The sequence below is a fragment of the Podarcis raffonei genome, chromosome 2, assembly GCF_027172205.1.
Source record: "Podarcis raffonei isolate rPodRaf1 chromosome 2, rPodRaf1.pri, whole genome shotgun sequence".
NCBI lineage: Eukaryota > Metazoa > Chordata > Lepidosauria > Squamata > Lacertidae > Podarcis > Podarcis raffonei.
Genome location: NC_070603.1, coordinates 75,244,791 through 75,269,725, shown reverse-complemented (window position 1 = coordinate 75,269,725; position 24,935 = coordinate 75,244,791). Strand labels below are relative to the sequence as shown.

The 24,935-nt window shown below is 46.0% G+C and overlaps 1 protein-coding gene across 1 annotated transcript; it reads left to right on the top strand.

Annotated features, from left to right (window-relative positions):
- Positions 1 to 7,426: 7,426 nt before the first annotated feature.
- On the top strand, positions 7,427 to 23,309 carry GLYCTK (glycerate kinase). The gene is made up of 5 exons (XM_053377527.1): positions 7,427 to 10,173; positions 10,281 to 10,687; positions 11,819 to 11,970; positions 18,625 to 18,800; positions 21,283 to 23,309. Exons 1-5 carry the CDS (start codon positions 10,012 to 10,014, stop codon positions 22,186 to 22,188), a joined length of 1,803 nt encoding a protein of 600 aa, XP_053233502.1. The 5' UTR covers positions 7,427 to 10,011; the 3' UTR covers positions 22,189 to 23,309.
- The last annotated feature ends 1,626 nt before the right edge of the window (positions 23,310 to 24,935 follow it).

The following is a 24,935-nucleotide window of genomic DNA, read 5'->3' as shown; positions in this document are numbered from 1 at the left end:
GAAACGGGGAGCTGCGGGAGACGAGGACCAGCTCGCGCTGTTAATTTCAGCAGGTTTTCGTCATGCACCCTCATTGTACACCGCTGAGAGGCTATGGTACTAAGCGGCATACAAATTAGAAAAATAAAAATTAGCGAGGAAGGGGGGCTGCCCCATGAGTTGCAGTGTCGGTGGAAGAATCAGGTTCTGGCAGTGCCCTCCCCCCGCCACCGTGCACACTTTAATCTGGGCCTTGCCAGTAATTGCCTTGCTAGTAATTAAGAACTGGGATCGGGCGGTAGAAGATTCTCAACACACAGCCGCCAGGCAGGGCGGGAGACGCCTTGCAAAAGAAAATAACCCCAGGCGTACTACGCTGCGTGTGGCACTCTTGGCAGTATGAAGGGTGACCTGTCTAGGATCAGACTAGAAATGTGAAAATCCGGAAAAAGGGAGAGGCGGTTTCCCCATGTTTCTGAGCCCTCCGCCCCCCCCCCGCCTTCACAATTCTAGATCAGACAAGTGTCTCCAAAACCATAGTTCGTTTTTGGTGTGCGTTTGGAGGCTCACATCCAGTTATGAAGTCATATCCTGATGCCAGTGTGCCTCCAGCAGAATCACACAGAAGGCCTGTTTTGGGAGGCTGCTCAGATTTAATTAGAAAGGGTTCTCACTCAGTGGCAAAGCTTATGCTGTTTCCCAGTTTAAAGTCCCTGCAGAATGGTGAAGGTCTTCTGTCGGAAAGCCTAAAGAGCAAGCGCCATTTAGTTTAAGTGAGGGGTCAGCAATATTTTTCAGCCGTGGGCCAGTCCACCATCCCTCAGACCATGTGGTGGGCCGGACTATATTTTGAAAAAAATAATGAACGAATTCCTATGCCCCACAAATAACCAGAGATGCATTTTAAATAAAAGCACACATTCTACTCATGTAAAAACACCAGGCAAGCCCCACAAATAACCCAGATATGCATTTTAAATAAAAGGTCGCATTTTACTCTTGTAAAAACACGCTGCTTCCCAGACCGTACGTGGGCCGAATTGATAAGGCGATTGGGCCGCATCCAGCCCACGGGCCTTAGGTTTCCAACCCCTGGTTTAAGCCATGGGTCACCAACCCGTTTTGGACCAAGCGGCACATTTTGCTAGAGTGCTGTGAGTGCCAGTCACTGAGCTACAGCCCTTCCTCAAAGATCAAAGGTAATGGATATCTTGGAATTCTTGGCTATTTCTTTATCAAGTGTGGGGTGGTGAGGGGTGTGGCTTGGGAGTGTGTGTTGCCTGGAAAGGGTCTCAAGGGCTAGATCAGAAAGGCCCCTGGGCCTGAGTGTTCCCTGTTTCTGGCAAATGCAATGCTGAGCTGGATGTAGCCCTGGTCTGACTTCCTGTAAGGCAGCTTCCTTTGTTTCTGCTAACATTCCTCCTGCTGTATATCCCACACTTGACACGTTTAATGCATGATGTTCCCTGCCCAGTATGTCCCTCTGAGAGAAAGCAAGCTGCAATCCAGGTGATTGAACACAAAAGGAGTAGTGCTGTGGAAGGGATGGTGAGCTCAAGTGGAGTCATAATGGAGACTGAGTCTTGCAGCTACTGATGGTGCGATTGTTCTTGTTGGTTTCTTAGGGTGTGCTTTCATAGGATGACACTGGCTGATCAGTTGCAACTTTGAACATGAGAGTTTTGCCTTTGTGCAGAGCACTGAACTAGATTAACTTCCAAGTCTTTGTACATTTCTGCAATTTTCAATGCTACTTCATATGTCATTTTTGAAATAAAGATGCATTTCCCAAGTATGTGCCCTCTGCTCATTTGAATGGTCACATTAGTGTCTTCGTGTGTGCCCTTCCACGATACGTTTGGAAGGTGGCAAGACGAGAATGAGCCTTTTTTGCAGTTGCTCCCCACTTGTGGTGCTTTCATTGCATTTTTTAAGGTGCCAGGCAAAAACATTTCTCTTCTCCCAGGCCTTTGGCTAATTAAACATTCTACAGCCTTTTAAACTGGGTGAAGGAGATTTCTTTTGTTTGTTTGTTATTATGGTATGTGTTTTTGTGTTTTTATATTGCAAACTGCCCTGTGATCCTTGGATGAAGGGTGGTAGAGAAATTAATATAATAATAAAAAATGATAGTGTATTTTTGTCTTGAGCGTATGCATCATTGCTCCCTCTAATAAAGAACTCAGTGTGTTGAGTGCCACTGGAAATGGCACCAAAATGTGGGACACTAAGAAACAAGAAGGTACCGGCATGCTTGGAGCAACCCTGGGTTTGCCAAAGTAAAAAAAAAAAGATAAGATAAAACCTGGGATTCTGGATTGTCCTGCTTGGAGAGATTGGGTGGGATTCAATTAAGTTGTTGCATGCAAGGAGTTAGCTCTGCTCACGTATTGGACTTTCCCCCCTCTCCCTGCACCCCATAAATCTGCTCTGGAGAGTTGGGGGAACCTCCAGAAAAGGTTTAGGGGGCATGCAGGGGAGGAGAGAGGGGAAAGTCCCATTGCGTGAGCGGACCTCATTCTGCACACACATGCCCAACTTAGTACTGCATTGCATTCCTCCCATTGACTGGCTGAACAGGACCACTTCTGTTAATACATGCGGATAAATTACAACACTTTACTGCACACTTCTCTGTGAGCTGTGACCATTTGGTCCTGTTTACATCATGGCTGCTTACTTAGGTTGATTGACTGCTGTCAGTTGGGATTGTTAGTTGCTAGCATGCATATTCTGATAGCGCCATCCTGCTTGGATATATTTTGGGTAACACATTCTTCTTCTTTGGACAGAAGTGATTCAGTCTTTGTTAGTCACACCAAGGCTTGTGTAGGGATGATTGGCAAGAAAAGAAAAAGTCCCCATGTATAATTAAATGAACAGACGATACTGTGTCAATGAGGGAATAATTTTCTTAATCGAAATGCTTTCCAAAGACCCAATAGTCACATTTAAGAAAGTGAATGAGAAAATTCTTTCTTTGTTAGCAAGTAAAATAAAGTGCTTCACCCCAAACGGAATTAAAAATAGTGACAGTTCCATCTGATAGGTTCTTCTCTTCCCTGTCCTTGTTGTGTGACTCTGTGTTCCATCTCTGCAGGCACTTTTATCCCAGCCTCACTCAGAATACAGAAAGCTTCTCCATGCTTGAAACAAGAGTATGGTGAGATAGGGGTGGGTGGCAGGGTTGAACTCTCCTCACCCATACAGCATATGAAAAATTGACACCTATGTACTGCCTGAGCAATTGAAACTCACTTTTTTCTTACCCCTTAGATATTACTGACACAAAAGCGTAAATTTGGGGCTGCTCCCATATTATCTTGCTTTGCTCTCAGTTCCTTGCTGAGGGATATTTTCTGTTTACAGTATGTCAGGTGCTTTGTTTTTAATCTTCCTCCTGGTTAACTGAAGTAAAAATGGTGATGAATTATTGAACGTGATTTCCATTAATCTGTCAAAACAAAACCAAAAATTAAGCCTAGGGGCACTTTAGCCAATGTATATTTTTGTTAATCTTTAAGGTGCCTCGGGATGACTCGGTTGATTTTGTAGAAGCAGGCTTCATAGCATGTTGAGACGCATGTGAAAAGCACAGTTTGCCTTGTGCAAGTTTAATCTTTTCATAATGAAATGTTGGCAAAGCCTTTCTCACAGATTGTACTTTGGCAGACCGATCCTCTATACATCTACTCAAAAGCAGGTTCCATTGAGTTAACCAAGACTTATTCCCAGCTGCATAGATGCAGGTTGCAACCTAAATAATCTTAATGAGAAGTCTTATATTTTGTTTTGCTGCACAAATGGTAACTCAAGGTAAATCCTCTGAAAGCACAATAAGGTGGTGTTACGGCCACTAATTTGATCAGCTCTTTTCTCTAGGAAGAGAGAGTTCAACAAGATGTACATATAAGGGAAGTAAAAGCGTCCATGCCAGAATGATGGTTTTAGCTCCTTGGTAAGGGAGACAGCCGTTTCATCCCTTTCACTTAGGCAGTAACTCTGCTTCCATATTCTGGTTCTGTAGGAACCAGGTGACTCTAACCAGTGTTCAAAGCTCCCATTGTTCTAGGTGCATTTTGCGACAGGGTATTTCATTAGCGTGAGCAGTTTCTGAGCTCTGGGCGCAGTACTGTGCTTAAGATTTCAGATTAAGACTGCAGAGTGGAAGGAAAGGAGGAACTTTTCCTGCCTCCCCACTTTCAGGTACTCTGAAGACTGGAGAAGAGACCCTCTTAAGAATATTAGGGGGTGGGCAGGAGAAGGACTAGACCATGGGTAGGCAAACTAAGACCTGGGGCCAGATCCGGCCCAATCACCTTCTAAATCTGGCCCGCAGACTGTCCAGGAATCAGCATGTTTTTACATGAGTAGACTGTGTCCTTTTATTTAAAACGCATTTCTGGGTTATTTGTGGGGCCTGCCTGGTGTTTTTACATGAGTACAATGTGTGGCTTTTATTGAAATGCATCTCTGGGTTATTTGTGGGGCGTAGGAATTCGTTCATTTCCCCCCCAAAATATAGTCCCGCCCCCCACAAGGTCTGAGGGACAGAAGATCGGCCCCCTGCTGAAAAAGTTTGCTGACCCCTGGACTAGACAGTGTGAAAAATGAACATAGTATTTTAGCTGCAGTTCATTCATTTTCAGCTTTGTATTCTTGTTATAAAAAAGTACACCTAGGCATTCCGTTGTTGCGCCCATAACCTAGGTTTATATCTCAGTTCATATCTCAGTTTCTAACACTGGTTCTAACTTCATACAGCAGCGTTTCCCATCTTGCCACGTAGGAAATGATGACCCAGAATATTGTCTTTGTCACCCCAAATTCTAACAAGCCACTTTTCATTCCCCATAACCTCAGGAACATTGCCACGGTACGCAGTGCTGGCACGGCATTTCCTGTGTTTCCCTCGTAATAGCAGAAATGACATCCATGAAAATCTTTCCATAAAAGAAAAAACAAAACAGAAATAAGATATTTCTGGATGTGAGAAGTTTACCGAACACTTTTTCAGTTTCCTTGGGCTCTGTGTTTATATGCTTGGGGGAGGTAACTTTCTGGAAAAGGGACATGAGCCCAGGTATTTGAGTCAGAAGAGGTGAAGGATCTCAGGTGAAGGAGCAGGCCAAGATCTGAATTCTGTGCAAGCAGGCAAGTTGGGTAGGAGTGTAGAGGGGTAAAAAATGGGCTTTGGGATTGTCAAGACTGGGATAGCTGAGAAGTGGCTTGCAGAGAAGAGTGGATCACTCTCCTTGGGCTTGGGGGAGTGACAGCCTTGGAGCAATGTCAGCAGCTCCTGGAATCTCAGGTTGCAGCTTTGGTACAGAAGGTTGCATATCGGTTACATCCTTTGCCGGTCCCGATGCCCTGTGAGTGAACCTGTAATTAAGTCCGCCCAGCTATGCTGATTACATTACCTCACATTAATTCTGCAGACTTCCTTGCTTTTCATCACCAGGTGGCAGTTTTCAGGGGCCTGTAATTTTTCAGAGGTTTATATTTAGGGTCCATTGTAACATCTTACATTGTGGTATGTACATGGTTGTAAACCTACACCTAAAAAAGGGTAATGTGATCCATATGTGTACTATGGCATTACCACAGCTTCAAGTGGCAACCAATACATAAAAAGCAGCCATCATAGATGGGGCATTCATAAAAAGCAGCCATCATAGATGGGGCATTCACCTCAGCTAAACTCCTCAGGGAAGCCAGATCGTGTGCTGAGGCAAGAGTCTCTGAGAGAGATGTTGTCTGATCAGATACCCTGTCAATGCACCCTCAGCTTTGCCTTGAAAAGGTACAAATAGCCAATTGTATGAAGATCACCATTTAGGAGTCTAAAGTAGTCTCCGAATGGGCCCCAAACTACTAACGTAGTGCAGGGTGGAGAAACCTCTGATTCTCCAGATGTTGGTGAACCACATTAGCACGGCCTAATGGTTGGCCATGCTGCCTGGGGATGATCATAGTTGGGAGAGCCAACAACCAACTGGAGGGCTACCGGTTTGCCTGCCCTGATTTAAGGCTATTGCCCTTGAGTCATAGGACAGGTTCCTTATTTGTATGTGACTTGTCCCTTGGGGCTCAGAACTTAGCATGCTTAAATGCATTTTGCACCAAAATGGCAATAGCTGAGGGCCAAACGTAATTCTGGGGCAGCCTTTCCCAGCCTGCTGCCTTCCAGCATCATCCTTGGCCACTGGGCATGCTGGGTGGGGATGATGGGAATTCTTGTCCAAAACACCTGGAGGGTACCAGGTTGAGAGAAATTATTCTAGGACATCTCATGATAAAGACAATTCTCCAACCAGCACTGGTGGCCCAGAAACTGATTTTGGAGATACTGTTGACTAATCCGTGTTCATTATTGAATGTTGTGTTTCTTTCTGGTGATTTAATGGGTATTATATAGATATAATTCCAGGTACAGTGAATCATTTCAGTTAATATATGCTTGTATGTCGATTTGTAATTAACTTGAACACCTCTTTACACCTCCTCCAGTGGATTTAATAAGGAAGTAGGAACTATCTCCAGTCTTGTACAGTGGAGCTCAAGCCATAGTCAGAAGCAACATTCAGAAGAACATATCAAAATGATTTATTCAAATTAATATGCAGATTAGGACCATTATTCATTAATGGCAGCTTATGAAGTTTTCATTTAAAGGAGATTAATCTAAGCCCTTCACAATCCCCAAGCAATCCTGTCACGGAAGAAGCAATTCTCAGCAGATCTCCGCCAAGATTAATGAGGGCTTCTGGACTACGTTCCAAATAAAGGCTTCAAAGTTGGAAATGAAGGAACGGGAAAACAAGGAAACTTTGTTTGCAGTCTGGCCTGGCTGGAGCTGTTGCCAAAAAGTCAAACCTTTCTCCAAGGCAACTTAAATTCAGTTTTGCCATGGCTCCTTTTCTTGCTCATGAGGGAATAGCAGTAGCAGACGCAAGCAAAGGGGCGGTGGCTGTGAAAGTACCATTCACTTCCCCGCGGGAAAATGTCAGTGGGGCTGTGAGCTGCGCTCGTTTTCGGTCTGCTAGCAAATGAGGGTTTTCCATATTTATAGCCTGGTTTTCCTTTTGCAGAGCAAAGCAACTGACCAAATGCCACAAATGTACACTCTGATAACAATAGATTTAAACAGCTAATACAGCACACACATCCAGAGTTTGGAGCAAAATTATCACAAGGCTAAGCTGATGCACTGGGACTTCCATGACATTTGCCCCTTGTTACTTTTGTCTCACCTGTTCCTCCTTTCCCTTACCTTCTTCTGTGGTCTTTTCCACTGTTGCAAGTTGGTTTGCAAAAACTCCTCAGGGCAGATTCCAGTTGTTTTCAGCTGACTTTTATTTGGAGTAGACCTGTTGCAATTAATGGCCATGGCTCATTTAGGTCTCTTGATTTCAATGAGCTGCTCTGAGTAAAAAATGGTTGCCTCTCTGCTAACACTACTTAGTAAAAGGTCTTGTGGGTTGCTTTTTGGAAATGAAGCAGGCCGGTTCCTTCAGCACCTTGAGAGGTTTGCATCTTGTCTTCTGCTTGTTCTAGAAGAGATGCTCCCACCTCTTTCCTCCCCCAGCAGATTGATAAAGCTCCCTGGTCTTCTGTGTCACTTGCTCTGTGTCACCCAAAGCAGTGCCTTCAGGATGCTGCTGGAATACACATCATCCCTCTGCGCTGGTGGAAACTGATTGAGTCCAGCTATGTATATCTGGAGGCTATCACATTTGCTAGCCTTGAGTCTAAAAGATATAAAAGGTCTAAACCAGAGATGGGGATCGGCAGGATCCTTCCTTCCCCCATCCACTGTGGAAGAACACCCACTTCTCAGTCACATGACAACAGGTGACAGCTTGAAAAGGGGCTTGCCTTTGAGGTCCCTTTGGAAATGGACTTCAGAGTGAGGTCTCACTGCCTATCAGCTGGTGGATGCTAAGACACATTGCCTTTGAAGTCCCTTTGCAAAACAGTTTGTGTTCAAATTGCTTTCAGGCGGACTTCAAAGACCATGCATTTCACTTCCAAGTGGCTGGTGGGAGCCAAGAAACTGAACCATACAGGGCTTTATAGCTCTAAACCTATAAAGCCTTGTATGACCTCGTGTGGCAGTTTCCCATACCTTGGGAATGCACGGCTAGTTGGTGCACTTGGCAGCACTGGCTGAACACACACCTCCCAACTCGTGCAATAAATTGAATTTCTAAACAGTCTTCAAGGGCAGTGCACGTGAAGCACGTTGTACTTGTCCGTCCTGGAGGTTACAAAGGGACACGTGACATAGACAAGATCCTCTGTATCTAGGAGAGGGCTCAGTTGACATATCAGATGGAATCTCTTGTTGCCAAACCGGCAACCTGAGATTCCAGGAGGTATACCGGATCAGGAAGCACGGCCACATGCAAGCCCAGTCAGTAAACGGTATCCCCCCTTCCTATCTGAAGCATTTGTGCCTCCTCAGAGCACTGAGAATCCCACACCAAAATAGTAATTGCCTTGTCTCAATTTAGTCACCATCCATTCAACCCTGACCTCCAGACGTTGGTTTTCAGAACTGTCACTGGTGCTTCTAGATTGCCTGATGACAGAATTGGGTGTCATCAGTCTGTGGATGATATCTCAGTGCTTTTGCCCTGTACACAAGGTACCTGAAGTGCAGGTTGGAGGCTGCTGTTTTTAAAAATCGGACGCACTTACGAATTTCTTTTTTGGGTTGGGTTGGGGCAGAATCTAGTTTTTGGAATTTATTGCCAGACAGCATTGGGTGAGGGAAATCTGGAGTGCTTTTCTTGCCTTTGGAGGCTTCTGTTGCTTAGCAGCTAGCAGGGCCTGTCTTTTTGCCACCTGTTCAACCTCTTCATTTACAGATGGATACCACAAAAGAAACACAAAACTATTGTTCCCTCCTGACAAGGAAACTACAACTCAGGCAAGGGGAGGAGGTGAAGTACGGTTCATCTCCTTCTGAAAGGCACCCTTTAGTGTAGGGTATGGGTAGGCAAACTAAGGCCCGGGGGCCAGATGCGGCCCAATTGCCTTCTAAATCTGGCCCGCGGATGGTCCGGGAATCAGCGTGTTTTTACATGAGTAGAATGTGTCTCTTTATTTAAAATGCATCTCTGGGTTATTAGTGGGGCCTGCCTGGTGTTTTCACATGAGTAGAATGTGTGCTTTTATTTAAAATGCATCTCTGGGTTATTTGTGGGGCATAGGAATTCATTCATTTCTCCCCCAAAAATATAGTCTGGCCCCCCACAAGGTCTGAGGCACAGTGGACCGGCCCCCTGCTGAAAAAGTTTGCTGACCCCTGCTGTAAGGGCAAGCAACCTGCCAACCTCCTGATGTTGGACTCCCAACGGAAGCGGATTTTGGGCAGTGCAACTGGTTCCACCGCACTGGGCGCTGAGCCTTGGGGGCACTTCAGGGCATTGCAACTATGATGAGTAGAATGAGAGGTGGAGAGAGAGGGACGTGAAATTTTGGCCCAGCACAGGGCCCCACTGAAATTTGAAATACCAAAGTCTGCCCATGCTCCCAGTCCCATCAGCCTCGGCTGGCATGGCCAGTGCTCAAGAACAGTGGGAGTTGTAGTCCATTAATATTTGGAGGGCCACAGTTTCCTCACCCCTGCTTCAGTGTAGGAAGACTCCATTGTTCTATCACCATGTGTGGCTCTTGGCTTCTGGACCCTGCTGAGCTACCTCCTGCCCCAGCATTATGTTACTTTAGAGTAGCTGTGCTTACAGATCAAAACTGGGTGGGGACATTGAAGCTCCTTGTTCCCCCCCCCCATTCTCCAATGACTGAGCTCCCTGGCTAGCTTGATCGTTTCCATTCCTTAGCTAGTCACTGCAGCTTCTTACTTTGCAACCCTAACATCACAGAGAAATGGCTTCGTAGCCTTCCAGTCTACCCCACTCTGCTTTTGGTGTGGGAGAAGGCAGTTTGGTATACTGTCCTTTTCTAAATATACCGTTCTGCTTAACTTGCCTCATCTAGTTTGTCTAGTTACCTAATGGAAGGCAAATGACTTTCAAGCAAGCCCTGCTCCGTAAATTATTAACTTCCTCACTTGATCCATCCAATTGGGTAGGCGAGAAGACCTCTGGACTTTCCCAGGGGGTAGTGAGTAAGCTCTTCAGTTGTAGAGGCCGAGGCAAGAGTACATGCAGAGCTTCTGTGAGATGGGTAAGTTAGGAGTGGAGAGAAACCCACCACCTGTCCTCTGTCTCTTTCTCGCCCCCTGATTTCATAGTGCGGCTCAAAATATTAATTTTCCCTGTCCCTTGTTGCAGGAAAACTGCAGCTGGTTAACAACTTGGGTCATGGCCTCTCTCTTTAAGGTTTGGCCTGTTGTTGGCAGAGCTTGCTGGCGCTCCACTGCTTGCTTCACTCGTGAGGCATCTTCCCCTGACATGGCCCTCCAGGAGCATGGGCTTCATTTATTCCGCAGCGCTGTTGCCAGAGTCCTGCCGGGGCCTATGCTGAAAAGGGCCCTGGTTTTGGAGCCAGGCGAATGCCCAAGGCTTGTGTTGCACGGTCGGCCTTTTGAACTGAGGAGGAATTTGTATCTGGTCGGCTTTGGGAAGGCTGTTCTGGGCATGGCGGCTGCAGCAGAGGACATCCTTGGAGACTACCTCGTCCGGGGAGTAATTAGTGTTCCACAAGGCATCCAAGAAACTCTGCAGAACACAGGAAGGAGGTATTGGTTTGTTAAGGCATTTCTAGTCCACGTTTTGTTTAAAATGATAAAAATCCTAGAGCGGGGTGTGAGGAAGCAGGTCCCTGTTGGAGGGTGATTTAAATACACAACCAGGCCCAGGGGAGCAGCCTCAAGGTCCCCCTTACTGACTTGACATAACTTCTTCCTCACTCTTGGTTGTGTACTGAACAATCTGGTCTTCACTTTTCTGTCAGAAGTATCTGCCATCTAAACCCAGGCCCAGAGGCTTTTTAAAACAGTAGACAGTAGAGGAATGTCCCTGTTACAAACAACAGTCCGTGCTACCATTTTGGTTTTGCTCTGTAGATCCTTTAGAGAGAAATTTTCCAGACTTTTTTCTTACTGTGGACTAACCACTTTAAACTCCTACCTAGTTTTGTTGTTAAAGGGATGTTGTTGTTTGTTTGGGATGCATTACAGTTTTGCTACTTAGGGCTTCCTAGAGTACTGTATTTCCTAGGGAAACTAGATCTGTGATAGATCCATGATCTGTGATAGATCCAAGACAGCAGCCACATTTAGCTGAAATGCTGTGGGATCATTTGCCCCTGCAGAATGGATTGTTATGCCTGAATAGCAGCCTCTCCAGCTTCACAACCCCATTAATGCAAGCACTTTGGGCTGCACAACAGAAGTCCCCCCCTTTCCCTATGTGCCCCCTAAATCTAGAGAGTTGGAGAACCCCCAGGATGTATTTAGGGGGTGCTCAAAAGGAGAGGGAGAGGAATTTTGATTGTTTAAAAGTGCTTGCACTAGCAGACCTGTTTAGGAGGATACTGCCCTCTGTTGCTTTTTTGTCGCATGTGCATGTGCACCTTAGGTCTGGCAGTGATGATGTTTGTCCTGCTTTTGATCACCCTGGTTGGTTGTTCAGCTGGAATCAGGCTGTAATTTCATTCATTAGGACCCCCTAGCTCTTGAGGGTATGACACTGCCAGGCCTCAGAGCTGAGCAACTGTCGGCCTACTGGGCAATGGATCTATTAAAATGGTGGCATCTCACAGACATTCAGAAGGAACTGCCCTGTAGCTCTTCGTTTGCAGGGGTTGTCAATGGTAGGCCGAGCATGTGCCAGAAGATAACCTGTTCATCTTTTGTTAACCTCTACAGGACAATGTTGCTGAAGCCCCAGAGCCGCATCCAAGTTATGGAAGGAGCTAAGCACAACCTTCCTGACAGAGCAGCTCTGAAGGCAGCCAACGCTATCCGGGATTTGGCCGAGGGCCTGACAGCTAGGGACCTTCTCCTGGTGCTGATCTCAGGTAATGCCTTGGGATTCCAGAACAGGGACTCGGGTTTTACAGAGAGAGCCTGTCCTCCCTTCCTCCATTAGCTTCCTTACCGTTCTTTCCCCCTTTTCTGATCTGATTTATATATATTTTTTCCTCCCACTTGTGAAGGGAAGAAGCCACTGCACAAGCTTACCTAACAAACTAGGTCAATTTGTCTGTGCAAAGAAAGCAGAACTGGAGCGTAAAGTGGCTCAGAGTTGTTCCCCAGTGTGACTCCCACGCTGCTGGCAGCTTCGTAGCTTGTGTGTTCAAATGTGCTCTTCTAGAAGCAGGATAATTGCATTTTCCTCTCCTCTATCTGCTTGCTTTGGAAACAGTGTCACTGTTGACCCAGGTAGTCCTGTCTGCCATCTGCCTCTGTTTCTCCATCTCAAGGAAAGCTGCATTTTGGGAATCCTGCTGGTGCCTGCTGGAGTGGACGAAAGCGTAATGTGGAATGCTAACATTTAGTTTTAAGTTCTCTGCATCAATAAATTACTCTGCTGAAATAGATTTTGCAGTGTGATCTTCATCAGTTGTTCTCTTTCTTTCTCTGTTTCAGTCTTCCTGCCTCACCTTTCTTGTTAAGTAGTTTGAGATCTGTGGGTCTCACTTGGCGATTAATCTCTGCGTTAGATCTCTGTTCTTGCACTGATGTTTCCTGGCTCTCTCAAAGCACCACTCTTGCCTCTGTTTCTCACAACACTTGCATGCACTTTGAGGTGGCAAGGTACGCTTTCTCCAGGAGATGGCAGCCCTGAACCAGAAAACGCAAAAGCAATGCTCTTCTAAAGTGCTGTGGAATTGGCAGGGGGCACAGAGCCTACATAGAGCAGGGTTAAAGAAAGTTGTCTGGAATCTGCTCTGAATGAGTTAAGAAGAAAATGAAATATTCTGTATTTTTATTTGCATTTGGTGTGCTGTCATGAAACTTGCCTTTTGACAAGGAGCTTAAGTGATATCAGAACAGGAAGACACTAGCTTTTCAATATTATATGGATTGTTGTATTGCTGCATGCTGAGTGTGGTGCAGTGGGTCAGTGGGTCTGGCTGTTAACCAGGCTGGTGGTTTGAGCCCAAACAGGGATGGCTGTGGGGAGGATTCCTGCATTTCAGGGGGTTGGAGTAGATGACCCTCGGGGTCCCTTTCAACTCTGCAATTCTGTGATTCACTCACATATTGTGTTACTGCCCTGTAGATGGAAGCTGGCCTAAGAAGTAGTGCTTGGCACTTCAGTCGTATCTTGAATGACACTGGTTTCCTAGGTCGGTTTCATACAAGGTTCAGACTTGGTTTTGGCACTGAAACTGCCTTGGTTGCCTGTAGGTTCCCCTACATTTGGGAGGGAGGCGGGGGGAGTGTGTCCATGTCGACTCCTTGATTTCCTGACAGTTTTTGATTCCATTAACTATGGCTTCCTTAGTGTCTCTGAGTTGGAAGCCAGGGGAGCTGCTTGGATGGCCAGCTTCAGGAATTGGTGCTTGGGGGATATTTTTCAGACCCATGAAGCCTCCGATGTGAGTTTTACATGGTTTGCTTTTATCCCCCCATGCTGTTGTCCCCATGCTGATGACATGCGACTCTGCTTCTCCCCCCCCCCCAAGTAGATGTGCTGGTCTTGGTAATGGACTCGATGAGAGCCAGCAAACCGAAGCTCAATCCAGATAAGTCTGTTAGTGGACACTTCCTCTGTCTCGATGAGTGGAATGCATCCAGTTGTTTATGAGGTTACATTTCCCTTAAAGGAACAGATGTGCAGCCCTGAGTTATTTTTGGATCCAGCACTGTCATTGGAGGGACAATTGGCCTTAGTAGTGTGCAGCGTCTTCTGCTAGCTGTGACACTATGTGAGTGAGAGTAGCCTGGCTTATGCTGTGTATGCTCTGACAACCTCCAGGTTCAACTACTGCAGTGTATTGTACACAGAGCTGCCTTTGAAGATGGTTCAGAAGCTACAGCTAGTGCAGAATGCAGCAGCAAAATTGGTAACTAGGAGGGCATGAGCATATTGCACCGATTCTGTCTCAACTGCACTGACTGCCAGGTTGTTGTTGTTTTTTCTGGGTGCAATTCAAAGAGCTAGTTTTGACCTTTAAAATCTTATACAGTGGTGCCCCGCAAGACGAATGCCTCGCAAGACGGAAAACTCGCTAGACGAAAGAGTTTTCCGTTTTGGAGGTGCTTCGCAAAACGAATCTCCTATGGGCTTGCTTTGCAAGACGAAAATGTCTTGCGAGTTCCTGCGGGTTTTTTTCCCTTTCCCCCCCTTTTTCTAAGCCGCTAAGCCGCTAAAAGCCGCTAAAAGCGCTAATCCGCTAAGCCGTCAATGGGCTTGCTTTGCAAGACGAAAAAACCGCTAGACGAAGAGACTCGCAGAACGGATTCTTTTCGTCTTGCAAGGCACCACTGTATGGCTCAGAAGAACTGCTATACCTGCTTTCCCCGTATGAACATTTTCAGAGTGTAGACCTACGCCTACTGTGTCTGCCACTGTTATGGATGCCAAATTTGTGGTAATGCAAAGCTGGTACAGAAATGAATGAGCAGGGGCAAAAGAAGGATAGAACAAGAAGCAATTTATCTGTGCATCATTCAGAATGCATTTCAGCTAAATTTGTATAGCTGTACATACTTGATACTAGTGCAGTAAGTTATTTATTTTAAGCACTGATGTCTGCTATATGCTACTACACTGGTACCTCTGGTTATGAACCTAATTCGTTCCGGAGGGCCGTTCTTAAGCTGAAACCATTCTTATCCTGAAGTGCGCTTTTGCTAATGGGGCCTCCCGCTGCGCGCGTGCCTCCGGCGCATGATTTCCGTTCGCATCCTTTGGCAAAGTTTGCAACCAGGAGCAGCTACTTCTGGGTTAGCAGAGCTCATAACCTGAAGGGTTCGTAACCAGAAGTGTTCGTAAGCAGAGGTACCACTGTATTAAAGATTAGGGCAGGTAAAAAATCAGCAATATAAAAAGTAGTAAAGCACAGATATCCACACAACGCAGACATAAAATCCAGTATTTCCTTAACACAGAAAAGTATGAATACACTAGGTCAGAGATTTGTGGGCTTGCAGGAGGAAGAACTTCCAGTTCTGGGAGGCACCAACTAAGAATACTGGCCTAGACGCCTGATAATATTTTAATATGCGGAGGTTCGACCAGAGCAATTGTTAGGGAACTTAGTGGGGAGAATGTGGTCTCCAAAATATTCTCACTGCTCATGTGCAGAAACATCCACTGATTCTTACCATGAAAATACATGCATTTTATACATATGTACATACATACATTTATACATACAAATACATACAAATGTTCCCATGACCATCCCTCAGTGTTTCCATAATCAACTCAACAGGGAGCTAAATACTTCATTATCCACTGTGGGTCCCTGGCAGCTGGGTCCCTCCATTTCACAGTGTACAAGCAATCTGCCATGCTTGGGAGAGAGGATTCTACCATCCAAAAATGGATCTACCTGAATGAAAGTGTTGTATGATGTGAATCTCCTTGCCCTTTGGCTACCTTTTTATTGGCAAGAGTTCTAGACCCTCAAAGCCTACTGTAGCCAGCTCTGTGTTTTTGGAAGCTGGTTCAAAAACTCCCATTTAAGAGAACACTCCCTCCTCTGGCTACTCTTGACTGGATTGCTGGTGACTGAAGAAATGTCATGCCTACTTAGTTGTTTCTCTGGTTTGTCATATTTGCCAGATGTTGTGTCTCAAATCTCAGAGCATTTATCATTTAATGGTAGCTTTTTGAGCTGCCTCCAGTACAAGATTGCCCTCTACTCTTTTCACAATCCTCTTGATCATATCTCTCTGTGGTTGTCCTGTTAGTTGTGATCGCACATCCGTCACGCGGGCTGCAAATACGTCTGGTGCTTGAGCTATTTTTCTTTCCTCCCTTTCCCATCCCCTTGTGTCACTTGCCACAAGCTTTTATCTGCAGTTCACTTCATTTCTCTATTTTGCATAGCCTGGTGCTGTTTTTTAAGCACTCTTCACTATGAACGAGGTCAATAAAACAACAAAGATTGCTCTGCGTTGCGGTAGTGTTACTTTTGCTCGTTCTCTCCTGGCAAACTGCTTCCTTCTGTAAATCAGGGGTGGCAAATTCAAACAGATTACAGGGCAAAGCTCTCTACCCTCCGTCAGGTTCCCAGGAGCCATAACCATCCACTGAAAAGTCCCCTACTCTAATGCACAGGGAGTAGCAGGTCTGCTGGTTAACTTCTAAAAATACTGCCTGCCGTCTAGCACCAGTTTCCTTCCCACTCCATCTTGCATAACAAAATCTCTTTGCAAGCACTGCCCCCAGTTGGAATTCCTTAAACCAGACTTTAGCACCCAGCAACCCTTTTCTAAGACCCACCCCCCTGCCACCTTGCCTGTCTAAATATCCTTGTTGTCACCCGACTCCTTTTCTGCAAATTTCTCTGTGGGCCACTGCTGCCTATTCCGCACCCTTGCTTCTCAGCTGCAAATGCCAGCAAGCTGTCCGTTCTGCACTCCGTTCTGCTTCATGCGTGTGCACTCTCCTGTACACGTCACCCTCCCTGACATCTGGGCTGCTAATTTAAAGGGAATAGTGGAAGAGGCTGGTGCAAAGCGCATGTGGTAACAGCCACTTGCCCTGGCAGGAGTGTTGCTCCCTAGCCCCAGAGTCTTGGATGAATAATTTGTGTGGAGTATGGTAGGGATGCCGCAGGCCACGCTGAAGACCACAAGAAGTCTAATAAAGCCCCCAGGCCTTACGTTTTACAACCTTGTCTGGGATCCTTCTTCTTTTCTCAAGTCTTTCCTGAACTACGTTTGGTCTGGCTTGAAAGAGAAGCAAGGGGCAAGAATAAGATGCAACCACACCTATGTAGAGCAGGGCCCCCTCCTATCTACTGGGACATGGAGAAAATGGTATCTGGTGCGGCTTGCTTGCTTGCTAGCATTTATATCCTACCTTTCCTCCAAGAAGCTGAGGGGAACAGACTTCATTCTTCCCCACTCGCATTTATCCTCACAACAGGTTAGGGTGAGGGAGTGACTAGCCGAAGTCCCCCCATTGAGCTTAATAGCTGAGCTGGCCTCCTCCATCCTCGTCTGATCATATGGAGCTGGTGGACTGAAGAATTGCCAGCAGATGGTGGTGCTTGGCTGCCTTGGTTTGCCTCATGGTTGGCTAACTTTTGGCCTTCCAGATGTTGCTCGGGGTTGGAGTCCAACAACATCTGGAGGGCCACCGTTTATTTCCACCTGACTTACAGAGACAGAAATGGAAAGGTGGCAGCACAGGAAATGAGCCCTGCTCGTGGCTACAAAGGAAGTCAGAGATGTGGACACTCCCGCCATCCTTTTTACCAATATGTTTGTGCAAATGTTCTCGCCGTTTGTTTAGCAAACCAGTTCCCTCAAAGACGGTCAGTTCAGCTTCTTTAAAACAGCTTTGCATCTCCTCCCACACACAAAAAAAACCCAAATCCAAAGACAAAAGTTCTCTTTTAGAATGCTTTTGCTGACTTCTATTCATCACTAAAACATGCCTCATCATCTCTGGGACCTAGGACACCCCAGATCCTTTTGCCTTCCAGCTGTCTTCCTCAGTCTTTCCCCCCTCCTGCCACGTATTTTGGCTGAGTGACAGGAGATGGTGGCCTATGCATTGGAAAGTCCTCTACAGATTCCAGGTCAGCAGTGGGTTAAGCTATCCAAAGAGGCCTCTAAGAATATGTGGAGAAAGCTCATCTTTTTTCTGGTGGTGTTACAAATGTTAGATTTCTTTCCATCACACTTTTGAATGAAGGTTCCCGTTTGTCTCATTGGAAGACTCCTCTTCGCAATGACCTGTATCATCCATCACCTTTTTTGTCTTCTCTTTTTGATCCTTGACTTCTTCTCTCATTCCAGCCTCCCCCCCCCACCTTTGTTATACCAGTGTTGCTGTATCTCCCTCCTTTTTCTTTTCCCATTCACTTTCAGCCTCTGCCTCCTTGTTCCTTATCCCTGAAAGCAGCAATTTTGTTTCTCATTCACTTTCTCATCTTTTCTTTCCTGTTTCTCCCCCGCTGCGCACTCCTGTTCCCCCTGGACAATCTTTCTGCAGATTCCTGTCAATCACCACTCACCATAGCGATCCGTCTGTCCTTCAGACTATATTGCTACCGCCATCATTTCCCAAACCCTTTCCTTTCTTACACATTACAAAACTGATTGTCTTGACGTTCATATTTAAACACCTTCCTTTGATATCAGCTGAAGGACAAAGAGCCTGTCCAGTCTTTTACAGTTTCTCCATTAGTTGCTGGGGTTACTTATGCTGTGATTTTACAGGTTCAGAACTGTACTGAGTCGTTGATGGAACAGTGATGTATGTTCGAGAAGGAGGACTAATGCATTCAGGAGTCTTTATGCGAATCTCGGCTTCAGCCACTTGGTAAAAAGCACTCCCAGTTGTCATTCCAATAAGCTATGCGTGCAGCTGAAAAAGAATTAGGAAAAAAATATGCTTCCAGTGCAAGGGAAAGGGGAAAGCTGCCTGCAAAATGTCTCCCATTGCTCTCTTTCTGATACAGGACTGCTCTGTATGTGGTCATGAGAAGGAGCCCCGCTGTGTAAAAATGTACTGACTGTGAAGTTCTCCTGCATTTTAGGAGGAGGGTCGGCACTTTTACCTGCACCCGTCCCGCCAGTCACCCTGGAAGAGAAGGAAACCATCACCAGGTTACTTGCTTCAAAGGGAGCTACCATTCACGAGCTGAACACCATCCGAAAGGCCCTCTCCTTGTTGAAAGGTGGGGGGTTGGCACGGGCTGCCTATCCTGCCCAGGTGGGTATGAGATGCTGTCTGACTTTGCCCAGCAACTCTGTGAACATTTAGAAAGGAGCATCTTTTGTAACTCTAGGTCAGATGTGGGTGGCATGGATAGACTTGAAGTGCAGAAGGAGTGGGCAAGTTGTTTGTTTGCTGTTAATGTTGCTGTTTTGCCCTCCTTAACATCAGTGAGCATAAACTTGGCCAGCTCAGTTTCAGTGAAGCTGAAGAGAAGATGGCAGGTAGTCAGAAAGCATCTGAGGAATGGTGGGCTACTGACCTTGAAAGATGACCAACATCTGTCTGCTTAGCACTCATGAGAGATCTGCTTCTGGATTGCGCTCAAGACTGTGGGGACAGTGAAGTGGTAAACCCCAAATAACACGCCCAGAATGAACTATGTAATCACACACACAAATTGGAGAGGAAGTCTTTTTAAAATATGTCTGCTTTTCTTTTCTTCTATTTACCCCTTTCCCTTTGTGCAGGAGTGAGGCTGAGCTTGGAAAGGAAGGAGGATGGTGGGGAAATGGAAAGGCAACAGGGTATTTAAAAGCCACTAAAGTAGGACAAGCTAACGTGGTGCCTTTCAGACGTTGCTGGACTCCCAACTTCCAATCAGTTGAAGTCCTCATGGCCTAAGGTCAGGGGTGATGGGAGATGTAGTCCAGCAGCAATTGGAGTGTACCATGTTGTCTCCCAATCCCTAAAAAATGTGCCCCTCTAGAAATTAGTAGAAGCCCAACCTTGGTGAAACCTTTTTTTTTAAGCTCTGAAGCCATTACCAGAGGATTCTTCCATATTTTTTTACACTGCCTTTGCCTAACCATGAGAGCTCTCAAGTTTCATTTTTAAATGAATGAATGCAAAAGAAGCAATAGATTAGGGTCTCTTTATTGAACAGACCACTTTAGCAGGATAATGGAATTCTGTGCTTAAAATCCCAAAGTATCCAATCAAAATCCCAATTTATACAGCAGTTGTGGATTATGCGAATTAATTAGGTATATGCCTAGTTCTTAATTCACATTTCACACAATTTGCACATAGTTGGTTGGGGGTAAGAGGCAGGGAGGGTAGAATACTTTTAATATTTAACAACTCCAGAAGTCTTATACATTAATATATGTTTTTTTAATCATGGACTGGGAAGGGTCAGCTGTTTCTCAAAGAAAAGCGAAGCGCAGAAATCAATTCCGTCTGAGTGGTGGGAAAGAGATTGCTACTCTTGGAGTCATTTTCAAATGCAGTTGCTCACCAGTGGCACGGCTGATGCATTCAGTGCAGTGTTTAAAGACATGGCTGGATCATTCACTTCTATTTTTTGCGGAAGACATGCAGGATAAATGAATGTGAATGATTGTAGACATTGGTTTTAATAGGATGAACCCTGATCAAGAGTCTTTCTACATACCGAGAAGCCCTTCTCCTCCTCATCTAGCTTTCTCACTGCCTCCTTTCCCCCCTCACCCTCTGCTGCTGTGATGCCTGCTTCTGCAGGACTCACTGCCACTGCTGGTACTTGCACAGCCTATGCCTTGATACCAACACTGTTAAACACTTCCTCCTACAGCAGCAACAGTGGGATTCAAAAGGCATTGCCTTTGGGTCCAGCTCCCCTGGAGAATGAAGTCCTGGGGGGCAAGCAGTCCTGCAGGAGCAGCATACTAGCCAAGGATGATGGTAAAGAAGAAGCTTGTCCCACTCCATAATGACTGCTGGACTGGAGCAGCAGCTGCTGGCAATATCTGTCTTCCACCTGGGCCAGGAGGAGGAGAAAGAGGCTGCTGGCTGCTCCTTGGTCAGCAAGGATGCTTGATGATAACGTAGCTCCAGCCATTCGCTTCCCCTTGCCCCCCTCCCTTGGTGCAGCTGCAGTGGTAAGCGGAGAAAGGCAGCCAGCTCATGGCAGTGCCTCCAACTTCCTGGGAGGGGACAGGGCAGCCCATCTGAAACAGTGCTGTGGCCTCCAGGTTGAGAAACGCCCAATTAATCTATTACGTTCATCTGCGCACAGCTCTCAAGTATACTTTGTATTTAGGCAATGCGCACGTGCTGCAGCAGGCGTCATCTCAGAAGCATTCCCTCTAAAGGGAGAAATGCCTTGTTTCAAAGATGGTGCTTGCTATTTGCGGTTTTTATAAATACGCATGAATCTATTTAAACATTGCAGCCCTAATCCTCAGCACAAATCCTATGGAGTTCAGCAGGGTTGACTTCCTGCGTCGTTTGGTTAGGATTGCAGGCTCTTTGACTTACAGCTGAATCTATAAAGTGCCTGCTTTGAAACCAGTTGCTCCCGAAGTGTTAGGGGATGGGAAGCCCCCTCTGTGGGCTATTTCACCCTTTGCAAGTCATCGCACGATCTTGCAGTCCCCGTGTGATCAGCATGCATGGAGGATCACACCCTCCTCCTTCTCCTCTTGCAGTTAAGACTCAAATTCATAGCAGACACAGTGGAATGTTAATGAGCCATTCCTGCCCTTCTTGCTTCTAGGTATTGAGCCTCATCCTCTCTGATGTCATTGGGGATCCTTTGGACATCATTGCAAGCGGCCCCACTGTTGCCAGTTCCCACAGCGCCCAGGACTGTTTTCACATATTGACCAGATACAATATGCTGGACAGCTTGCCGCAGTCGGTGCAGACCGTGCTGTCTGGCTCTGCCACGGGGCATAACACTCCCAAAGACTATTCCCACGTCTTCAACGTTGTCATTGGCTCGAACAGGTTAGCTTTGGAGGAAGCCCGGTGCCAGGCAGAGGAGCTGGGTTACTTGACCCTGGTTCTGAGTGATGCAGTGTGTGGAGAGGTTGGCACAGTGGCTCGTCTCTACAGCCTGTTGATTCAGCTCATTTGCCTGAGCACCGTGAGAGGTGCCCGGATCGACCTTTTGAAAGACGAGATGGAAGAAGCACTCTCCAGCCTGGAAGCCCAGCTGGCGATCCCGGGCTTGAACTGTACAGACGCTTTGAAAGCTTTGCAAGAATCCCAAGCAGGAAGACCCGTTTGCCTTCTGGCCGGGGGAGAAACCACCGTGCAGCTTCGAGGAAGTGGGAAGGGGGGACGGAACCAAGAGCTGGCTCTGCGAGTGGCTTTGGAGCTGCACAGAGCCAAGTCCACAGAGGCCGGCAGCTTTCTGGAGAAATACGAAGTCGTGTTCCTGAGTGGCGGAACTGACGGACAAGATGGGCCGACAGAGGCCGCCGGGGCCTTCAGCAGCCAGGAGCTGGTGCGTGAGGCTGAGCAGGAAGGCTTCAACGTGGAAACTTTTCTGAGCAATAATGATTCATACACATTCTTCACCGAGTTCCAAAGAGGGCACCACCTTTTGATGACGGGCCTGACAGGCACAAATGTCATGGACGTTCATGCTGTTTTAATCAGAGCTAGAGGTGGTTAGCGATGCACCAGACATTCAGATTCTTCTTACTACAAAGGAAGAACTATGGGCAAGTCTAGGCTGCATGAAGCAGGGAGCCTTGCTGCCCAGACTGTCAATTTCAGATTCCAAAGGTTGCAATTAGACACATGGTAGATGTTTCCAAGGCAAAAGATAATCATAATCCTGGATATTAAGGTTGCATTAGCACCTCCTGCTTTAAGACTACTAACGTAATTTTTTCCCCCTGATAGGGTTTTTTAAAAGTATCTTTTAATTGATTTTTTAAAAGAGGATAAGTGCTTTAATTGGATAAATGCACTCTGTGTGGAGCGTCCCTTGCATTTGATCCAGAAGCTACAGTTAGTGAAGGACACTGCAGCACAGTTGCTGGCAGTAGTGAGACCTTGACATAGGATTCTGCAGATACTCCACACTCCCAGCCCAGCCACCACAGAAGGGTCTGCTGCTGTTTCTCTTCTGCCACCGGTGCTCTGATGGAGAGGCCAAAAAAGGGAGCATTCTGGGACTGGGGTTGGGAAAGGATTTGGAGCTGCCCTCCCATTCCCCTGACTCACTCCCAGAACAGGAGAAAAAATACACCAGCTCTATAGTACTTCCATTAGGAACACTCCCCACTCCAAAAAAGACCGACTGAAAGAAGAGGGGAGCAGAAAAAGGATCACTGTATCAGATCTGTCTTCTGTTTCATGTATGTACAGTGGTACCTCGGGTTACATACGCATCAGGTTACAGACGCATCAGGTTACAGACACTGCTATCCCAGAAATAGTGCCTCGGGTTAAGAACTTTGCTTCAGGATGAGAACAGAAATCTTGCTCTGGCAGCGCGGCAGCAGCAGGAGGCCCCGTTAGCTAAAATGGTGCTTCAGGTTAAGAACAGTTTCAGGTTAAGAACAGACCTCTGGAACGAATTAAGTACTTAACCCGAGGTACCACTGTACTATAGATTCTACATCTGTTTAAGTCTGCTGTAGGCTAAACATCCTACCCAGACACCACCTACTAAGTGATACCTTCTTATTTTTAACAGGAAAACTGCCTTCCATGCTTCCTCTCTCGCAGTCACCCATGTCTAATGCACTGCCCATTATGAAATAAAAAAATATATTTGCCAATTAACTCACATGGTTATGAAGTTCTTCTTTCTATAAGAGGGATTACCTCTGACTTTTTGTCTTCACATTTTGCATGACAACTGAGCAACTCGTGACTATAGACACAAGCCTTTTGAAACTCTGAAGAAGAAAGCATTTCAATGTTGGTATATTGTAACTTCTTAATTTCATGCATTGGCCCTGAATTTGTTGTATTTACCATCACTAAAGCAAAATCGGTGTAGTGAGGTGGGACACATTCTCCTGTGTTCCTTTATTTTGTACTATGCTTGGCTTTGTTTTGCATTTCCCAAATAAGCATTTTTCTTAGGATTCCCTGCATGGGGGTGTCAGTAGGTTAGCCTACTGTCTTAAGTTTCCCCAGCCTGAATCTGACAGAAGTTTCCACAGCCCAGCCTCTGGGTCCTTGACAAGAGCTTGGAACTGAGAATCTAATTGACCAGATTCAGGGAGCATGTGCATTTTAGCTATTGATCTTGGAGCCATTACTAACATTGAAGTGGGAGAGTGTCATCACCTGTTATGGGAAGAATGGCATGATGAATAGTCCAGATGTACCAGCACAAATGTAACCTGACCCTGTGACCTTTTGCTCACCCTTTTGAGATGGCATTTTCTTCCTGGTTGATATTTCATGGCGGAATGCACTGTGCTACATGAATGCTGCAAGCTCTCCCATGTATTGTTTCGCATGCTGGCCAGAAAAAACAATGCAGCCTCAAGTTTGTGACCTTTTTAACAGTATAAAGTCAGAAGTCACTGTCACTCTGATTAACTCCTCTAATCCCACAGAACAAAAGCAAGAAAGCCTGCAGAGGCAACCGTCCTGATCCCAATTTGCTGCGCTGCAAAATGCAGGCCATTATTCGAGTGTCGCCAGCCAAGTTTGCGTGTCCACTTGAACAAAACAATGAACAAAACCAGTCTTTCATCATATTTTGTCACATAATGGGGGTTATGTGAATGGGTCATTGTCATAGACCTGGATTTTGCTCCTGTGTGATCCCTTTCCCCAGTGTGGTTGATAAATTAGTACTGCAATCCATTCCTCAGCATATTTACTTGGAAGCAAGACCCAAAATGATCCTAGTGTCACTTAGTCTACACATGAAAATGCTGAGGATCATTGCCTTAGTTACTCCAACTTTACTACTCATTCTAAAACACTTCCAAATCATTGTTTGCTACCACCTGTTGAAATCTATATCTGCCACCTCTGATAAAAAAAAAAGACTCTGAGCATGGTTAGGTTGTTAAAACCCAGCTGCATGGGTGGTGTTCATGAAAATATTTCCACACAGCTATGCATATGTCTGAAAGGGACTCCCCACACACTATATTATATCTTCCCACTCAATTCTTGGGTGACTTAGTCTGAAAAAATCCAGCCAGTTCAGAAAAGGATACATTTAAACAAGGTTGATAATTGTTTACAATATGTAAAACAGCAGGGTAAAAACATTGGTTTCTTGCTAAGGTAGCATTAAATAAGGGAGCATTTTATACCGGAGGTTAGTAATCCCACCCCAGCCAGAAGTTCAGCTTGCATTACAGCATGGACATCTGTGTGTGGCAGAGTCAGCTTAAGAAGGCTTGTAGGCAGAAAAGCTTTACCATTATGGAAGGGTGC

Coding starts and splice junctions, on each gene's coding strand:
- GLYCTK (XM_053377527.1), top strand. CDS start 10,012: ATGACTTTCAAGCAAGCCCTGCTCCGTAAATTATTAACTTCCTCACTT. Junction 10,688..11,818: donor CTGCAGAACACAGGAAGGAG/GTATTGGTTTGT, acceptor TAACCTCTACAG/GACAATGTTGCTGAAGCCCC. Junction 11,971..18,624: donor TCTCCTGGTGCTGATCTCAG/GTAATGCCTTGG, acceptor CCTGCATTTTAG/GAGGAGGGTCGGCACTTTTA.